Source organism: Amyelois transitella, chromosome 16 (assembly GCF_032362555.1).
Source record: "Amyelois transitella isolate CPQ chromosome 16, ilAmyTran1.1, whole genome shotgun sequence".
Classification (NCBI taxonomy): domain Eukaryota; kingdom Metazoa; phylum Arthropoda; class Insecta; order Lepidoptera; family Pyralidae; genus Amyelois; species Amyelois transitella.
The window spans coordinates 38,554-47,074 of NC_083519.1; the positions used below are offsets into that span (position 1 = coordinate 38,554).

Here is an 8,521-nt window from a genome sequence, read left to right on the forward strand (position 1 = left end):
GTTATCATAGCGAGTTTTATTTTGGAAGAGCGCCATCTAGGTAGACGGAAATAAAACTTCACATCGTCTTTTTAATGTTTTATGTTTAACGGGTTGAATAATGAGTAAATGAATGTTGTAAGGGTTTTTGTTAACAGTTTTACAATTACTGTGCATGTATCTGCGAACGACAACGTGGGTTTCAAAAGTTATGAAATAAAATGACACCTATGTGAGTTTAGTTAATAACGAGTTTATTTATTTTAATTAATCTAATTTCATTATCCTTATATCTAGATACTGTCGCGGGTGCTACCCGGAGAGGTCGCCGTGGTCGAAGAGATCCTGGTCGTAGAGCTGCGCGCGCACCGTGCGCCCGCCGAAGTAGCGCCCGTGCAGCGCGCGCATCGCCGCCGCCGCCTCTGTACGGGGAACGATATTATTACAAATGTTCACTAAATTGAATCTGTTCTTTCAGGTGGAAATATAACAGTCTTGTGTCAGTGTTCTTCTATATATATTTACTGATCTTCAGTCAGAATAGTGAGTATTATTCATAAGTGACAGAGATAACATGAACACGTACCATCGGGCTCCTTGAACTGCACGAAGATCTTGACGTCGATGTTGTCGGGGCGGTCGTCGTCGTTCTGGCGCTCGTTGTAGATGACGAGCCGCTCCACGGCGCCCCACTTGCTGCACTCCTCCTGGATCTCGTGGTGCAGCGCCTCGTCCACGTCCGCCGCCGACACCATGTCGCGCAGCAGCAGCGTGCGCGACACGCGGCGCCGCATGAGCCGCTGCATCACCAGGTGGCGCGCCGACTGCCCCGAGATCGACAGGGACTCCTGAACTCATACAACACGTTACCCCGGCGAATTGGCTTTCATCCTCCATTGCGAAGTTACAGCATATTAAAATAAACGTCACTAGAATAACATTGAATAAAGTAATGATCTTACCTGTTGTTGCAGCGTGTCAGGCGAGGTGTCCAATAGTTTTCGTTGCAATGCCGCTTGCTGCCCGCCCTCCGCGCTCGACACTGGAGGCATTTCCGCTTCCGATCCTGTAAACATATAATGTTTTGATTATACACACAAGAGAGAATGGCATTACTTCAGTCTTAAATGTTAGAGAAACTGGGATATACAATCATATTTCAAATTTAAAAATATTTATATGTACAATTTACACATTCATTTACATTAAAACTGTGACACATATGTGTATAATCTACAGATTCATTATCATTATGACTGTGTTTAGTATTTATCTGAGTTGGACAAAGTTGAAGTTTAAGGCAAATCAAATATGAATCTAGGAAAACATTTTTAAGTACAAAATTTGTGTTTACTAATATGTGTTTTTCTGTATGTTTAGGTGCGATTGGAGAGTATGTCTTTGTTTTTGATAAAATCATGTTTTAGTGATAGTGATAGTGGTGGTGGTGGTGGCAGTAGGTAGTATACTGACTGGCGGGCGCGCGCGCGGCCGGCGCGGGGATGACGACGGCGGGCGGCGGCAGCGACAGCGCGCACAGCGACTGCGGACAACACGCGCGTTACAGGAATAGAACAGAATAGATTTATTTTCAAAATTGGATACATACTGTACAAATTATGTCAAGATCATGTCAAAAATACACAAGCATTTAAGAGGCCATTATGTCCAGCTGGCCCGAGCTGGACATAATGGCCTCTTAAATGCTTATCATTAATATAATCCTCCGTGCTGTAATAGGCTTTCCTACAAAGCTCAACTTTAATATAATACACTCCGTCAACACACAGTGAAGCTTCTACTTGGACTGCATAGGAGGTCACAAGAAAGTAGCTTCGTGTAAAACCCTGGATCACAGTCAAAGGCGCTCTCTGAGCTCCTCCAGAAACTTGAACATGTAACCTGATCTATTTGACAAAAAATAAAGAAATCAAAGAAAGATTTCGAATCCTCTGAGAAACAAAATTCTTAATAAATTTAATTAATCAAATATTTCATATCAAATTATACTTTAACTATACCTCGGCATCGTTGCATGTGGCGTTTGTCATTATTATACAAAATTGATGAGAAGCGATAATTAGGTCATTCAACTTTATGGGTACCTACATGGAAGCAAGAATGATCAATATTCCGTAGAAGACAATAATGTTACCTGCGCCATCGGTAGCGTCGCGGGCATGGCGGACATGGCGGCGGGCACGGCGGCCGACATGGCGGGCATGGCGGACATGGCGGGGATGGCGGACATCGCGGGGATGGCGGAAATGGCGGGGATGGCGGAGGGCAACGCGGCTGCTAGTGTGGGTAGTGCCGCGGCGGGAGACACGCCCAGGGCATTCAGTTTCGTAAGGCCGAGTGCTACTGCGTTACTGGCTACTGCGTCCATCGCCTGAAAATAGTAATATACAAATCACATAAACAGCATCAAATGCTACAAGTTTTGTTTAATACAATACCTATACAGTTAGATTTTCTTTTTATATTAGTGAATTTGTTTCAGCTATAAGTCTGGTACTGGTCTCCGAGGAACGTCTGTACCTGTATCTTGGCGGTGGCGGCGGCGGCGGCCACGGCGGCGGCGGTGGGCATGGCGGAGGCCTGCGGCGGGCCGGCCAGCGCGTTGGGCGGCGTGATGGCGCGGCCCACGCGAGGTACTGGTCTCCGAGGGGAACAGGTTGCTACAGTGGCGGTACCTGTATCTTGGCGGTGGCGGCGGCGGCGGCCACGGCGGCGGCGGTGGGCATGGCGGAGGCCTGCGGCGGGCCGGCCAGCGCGTTGGGCGGCGTGATGGCGCGGCCCACGCGAGGTACTGGTCTCCGAGGGGAACAGGTTGCTACAGTGGCGGTACCTGTATCTTGGCGGTGGCGGCGGCGGCGGCCACGGCGGCGGCGGTGGGCATGGCGGAGGCCTGCGGCGGGCCGGCCAGCGCGTTGGGCGGCGTGATGGCGCGGCCCACGCGAGGTACTGGTCTCCGAGGGGAACAGGTTGCTACAGTGGCGGTACCTGTATCTTGGCGGTGGCGGCGGCGGCGGCCACGGCGGCGGCGGTGGGCATGGCGGAGGCCTGCGGCGGGCCGGCCAGCGCGTTGGGCGGCGTGATGGCGCGGCCCACGCGCAGGTACTGGCCGCCGAGGTCGAACAGGTTCATGGACGCGATGGCCTCGAGCGCGGCCGGCAGCGACACGTACTCGATGAAGCCGTAGCCCTTGTGCTTGTGCGCCGACGCGCCGTACGCCAGCTTGCAGTACGTGATGGGCCCGAACGCCTCGAACACGCTGGAACACATACAACACTTTTACTCGAAACAATAACATTCTATCGAAATCAACATTATACTATCGCATTCATCAATGAAATCGATATTAATCTCTTCCATGTCTCAATATTGACAAATGGGTTACTTTTTGATGTCATCCTCAGTGAGCTCGGGGTGTATGGAGGCCACGTAGATGCGGTTGTACTGCTTGGCTTCCTCCTGGATCTCGTCGATGACAGCTTGCGCTTGCGGCATGTTGGATGGTCGCCCGACCACTTTGATGTTCCTACACGCACAAAAATATTATTAACACATTTTTTTATGATAAATGGCGCTGATAAGTAGTGAAAATGAAGAGTATGAAAAAGTAGGCATTCCCTAGCTATGAAGTACATGTTTCCACTTGTCACATCATATAAGTTCTTCAGGATGCAGGATCAAAGTCAAACGGCGTCTCCCGGCTCCCGGCTAGGAAGAAGATGGCAGACCAATAAATGCTAAAACGAACCTTCCGCCTAACATGACGCCGTTCATCTGCTCGAGGCTGAGCTGCGCCGCCTCCGGGATCTCGTACTCCACGAACGCGAACCCCTTGTGCTTCTGCGTCACCGGGTCCCACGACATGTTGATGCTCTTTATGGGCCCAAACGGCAAGAACGCCTGGCGAATCGTGTCCTCCTTCAGCTCAAACGAGATCGAGCCGACATATACTCTGAAAAATATACAATTAACATTAGATTTACACTTCATTAACCGAACAAAAAATTTGTCCAGTTGGGAATCAGATCTTTTCAGCTTTGAAGACTCATGGACTCGACCAGCGCAAGGCGGGAATCTCGCGTATCGCTCTCATCACGGGAAATGTGATTATGGTCATTCCTTCGATCGCACTTTTGTTTCACATCGGTCTTTACGAGCTCCCCCCTCTGTCAATGTATATGTCGCTTCCATTTGCCACTATAAGATGTAACAGTATCTAAACCTCTTTTCTGACATTTCGTCTATTACGAGCATGACTCGGCCATGAATGCCTGTGCCTGTCCCACTGGTGAATAGAAGATAATCCCTGGGCCGGATTGTGGTATTTGCTGCATGCTCTGCTCCATGGCGTACTCCTTGTCACCTGCACATGAGCGCGAGCGCTTGCTGCCGCTGCACTTGCGTGCGCTGCGAGGCCATCTGCTGCTGCTGGTGCGCCAGCGTCTGCTTCATGAGCACCATCTTGATGCTCTGCTCCATGGCGTACTTCTTGGCGCGCGCCACGGCGTCCGCCTGCTCCGAGGACAGCCGCGGCAGCGCGCCGCCCAGGATCGCCGGCAGCGTCGACCACTTCGCGCCGGGACCTGACGACGCACCGCAATAAAACATGTTATCACTTATACTATGACATCATCGTTTGCCTACTTAATTGTCTAAATTCTTGCTCACAAACAGATGTAAAGACAGTAAATGATTACCAGCTTCCCATATCTACTCGTTTATTAAACCCCGGTGGAAAAAAGAAGGTTGTTAAAAGTGTGACGTATTTCATAAAAAATATTTAATCATATTCGTCTTTTATGATTTCTTACTATTTAAAGGGAACTTACATGTCGAGGTATAGTTGCATAATTTCTCTGATAGGAACCTAGCTGCGAACACTCACCTGTAAACACATCTCCGACCTGCCGTAGATCGTAGATGGGCTGGGCGATGAATCCTCCTGCGGAATGAAGACGACAGATCAGACACGGCCAAGTGCGAGAGACAATACTCAGCGGACACTCGCACTCTCCCACTCATACGAGACGGCCAGCCTTACTGAAGCTTATATCACATTCAGACAAAATGGATAAGACATATGTATATTCAGATTTATTTTGCTTAAAAAGATATAAACAGTTAGAAGGACAATGATTTGCAGCAAGCCTGAAATTAATTTAAGTTTTGTTTTCTTAATTTTTCCTTTATAATTGTTTTCTCACATATTACTGGGAAGGCATACGGGACACCTGAAGTAATAATTAGTAGGTAAAGACAAACTTCACCGTTTATCAGTAACTTAATGACAACAAGTACAAATTATATTTCATAATATTTTTTTTGTACAACTTTCAACAACAGAGTCAGATTTCATACCATTCAGACCAGACTGTTCCACTAAAATTTGTGTATATGTAATGTAACAAATTCATTCCATCCATTCATAGTTCACCACCCATTCTATTGTGTTATAGACTATTGAACTGTCTTTTGGCAAATCTAAAGCATGAGCATGATTCAGCTGATCGTGGCCTTCGAGTCCTGCCGAGACCGTCGGCTTCGTCTACCCCATCGATCATCAATATCATGAGAAAAACGACGTGATCTATCTATGAATGTATACAGCAAGAAAAAACTTGGGTGAAACTATGGAATACGAGGTCCAGTTCAATAATGTACAACACAAATAGACACATTCAAAAGTTCGCCGACCGTCGGTCTCGCGCTCGCTCCTCCCGCTCAGGTAACGTTGCAGAATAATGAAGTAGGTACATTGTGTGCGGCGGCGCGCGGCGGGCGGCGGGGCGGCCGGCCATTACCTAACTTACAAATCTAGTCTGAAACAGAAAGCAGAAACACTGATCACTGAGACTTTGTGCGGAGAGCGGCGTCGGCGACGGCGGCGGCGGGCGGCGGCGGCGGCGGGGCCTGCAACACGAGCAGCCAGCGCGTGAGCGCGTCAGTGTCGCACCTTACTAGCTCGATACACGTGTGATGTGTGTGTGTGTGTGCGTGTGTGTGACTCACCGGCGTCGCAGGCGGCGGCGGGCGCGGGCGGCGGCGGCGGCGGCAGCTGCATCGCGCTCGTGTCGCCACCCTGCAACTGGATACACTAATTGTCAGAAGTTAGTATTAAAACTTCAGACAGTATTGCGTCAGAAAATGTAAAGTGATAGAAAATTCAAATGACGGAGGGATAGTCGAAGGGGCGGCGTAGAAAGGAATTACCTATCTTCCTCTCTTTCTACCCCGCAGCAAAAATTTTTTAATGTGTATGATGCTGCAATAAAATTACTCCCAAACTATTCCAAAATATCAAAGTGCGCAGCATTAATATTCGTGTTTTCACTTCTGATGGCATTGTCAGAGGAATGCACTGTGATAGTCATCAGATGGCAAATGTGATAGTGATATTGAAAGGAGAGTGAATGCGGGGAACATGGTGAATGGAGCTTTCCATGCCTTTATGAGTAGTCAGAAACTATCCAAAAAGGCTTGACTGGCTGTGCATAGGGTGGTGTTGGTTCCGACATTAATGTATGGGAGTGAAAGTTGGGTGTGGCAAAAGAAGCACAAAAGCAGAATAAATGCAGTGGAAATGAGTGTTAAGGAGTATGATCAGTGTGAAATTGAGTGACTGGATAAGGAACAGTGTGATAAGGGAATGTTGTGATGCAAAAGAAGATGTAGTTACAGGAATAGAAAAGGGTATGTTAAGAAGGTTTGGTCATGTGGAGAGGATGAATGAAAGCAGGTTGACTAAGCAGATATACAAGGAGAGTGTGGAGGGAAAGGTCAGAGTGAAAAGGACTAGACGAACATATCTTGATCAAATTAAGGACGTCCTGGTAAAGGGTCAGGTCAAGAGTACCCGAAACCGCCGAGCTTGCATGAAGAGAGTTATGAATGTGGATGAAGCGAAGGAAGTATGCAGAGATCGTGGCAAGTGAAAAGATGTAGTCTCTGCCTACCCCACAGGGAAAGAGGCGTGATTTTATGTTATGTTATGCACCCTGATGATGACTATTTTGCAATAAGACAATAGGTAAAGGAATATTTTAAGTTGATTGAAAGACAATTACATGGTCACATACAAGATTCCTCATATTGTTTGTGTAAATCTGTTGGTATGCCATTCATTACCATTATAGACATTACAATCATACTTGTGGAATTAAAGATTAAAAACTCACTAAGAGAGTGGTGTTTTAATTGTAGAATCCTCTTAAATATGGACTTAATTGACATTAATTGATTTACAAGTTACAAATTATTAATATATGTATATTATAGAAAAATTAAGTAATTTGTCGGCACTTACACAAATGTGTAGCTCATCATATCACAAATAAATAAGGAGTTTGATTAGTGTAAAACTGAGTGAAAGAATAAGTAATTGCATGATAAGGGAATATTGTGACAGGACAAATAAAGAATTTTGGTCCTGTTGAGAGGATGAATGGAAGCAGTCAACACTAAGAAAAAATAAAAGGGAGTGTTACTTAGAGCTTGCTTAAAGAAAGTTATAAATGAGGGCAAAGAAAAAGGAGTACAGGAGTACGCAGGGATTGTGGCAAGTAGAAATATGTAGTCTGTCTACTCCTCCAGCTTTTATGTTTGTAATCCAATTCAAACACATGTGTTGAAAAGCAAATTGAATGAACTGTTGAACTGCTTTGTACCATCTCTGTCTCTTTTGTGCAGTTTTGTTGGTTTTACTCTTATCACGCAATAAATAGTTTATCTATGTATCTATCTACATATAATAGAGTTATGCTCATGTAGTGATGACTAAAACTTTTTCAAGGTAATTGGTATATGGAACCGTTATAGTGTACTTACTTTTAATACAAACTAATTTGATGATCTTATCTTTCAGTTGGTGCAAGACAAAAATTTTATTGTGAGGCTTGAAGACATCTAAACTAAAAATGGTTACATTTTGCCACAGATCACCAATTGCATTGCAGATCATCATTTTGCACCACTCTCAAATGACGCTTCATAAAAATAACCTTTCGGGGCCTATGCCAATTCGACATGGTATCGACCGAATATTAATTGGATCCTCAATATAAGCATACATAATAAACATAACATATATAAGTTTCAAGAGATTGGTAAGACTATCAATTTTTGGGAAATCATCAGTATCTTCATAACATTAAATGTACATTGAAGCAAAGTAGAAAAAGAACATGCTTACCAATTCCATTATTGTTTCGATGATAGAGAAAAAACACTTCGAACTTGAATTAACTGACGTAAGATAAGTTTAAAGACAATCACAACAATAAATGAGGTGAAAACTACTGTTTAAATAATAATTACACTAGTGAACTTGCGTTGCAGAATTGCAGATGGCTGAGAAGTGAATTTTTCCTGCGTGCGTTTGCTGTTCTCTGCCATTTGCTTGCCAAGCCATTACAGGATGAGACGGTTCCTTTGACATTGACAGTGACAACTAAGTAATGTTGCCTGTAGTAAATTTAAGGTAAGCGTCCACATGTGTGGATCGTACGCATCGGACGCATCGCATCAA

General features: G+C 45.4%; 1 protein-coding gene across 1 annotated transcript; it reads right to left on the reverse strand.

Moving 5' to 3' along the window:
- Positions 1-212: 212 nt before the first annotated feature.
- On the reverse strand, positions 213-8,433 carry LOC106136135 (poly(U)-binding-splicing factor half pint). The gene is given in 13 exon segments (XM_060948503.1): positions 213-401; positions 566-827; positions 942-1,021; positions 1,453-1,508; positions 2,156-2,211; positions 2,213-2,371; positions 2,986-3,256; positions 3,383-3,523; positions 3,746-3,949; positions 4,361-4,580; positions 4,883-4,939; positions 6,007-6,082; positions 8,311-8,433. Coding segments are annotated over 13 exon segments (1,770 nt in total). The 5' UTR covers positions 8,389-8,433; the 3' UTR covers positions 213-291.
- Positions 8,434-8,521: the final 88 nt, after the last annotated feature.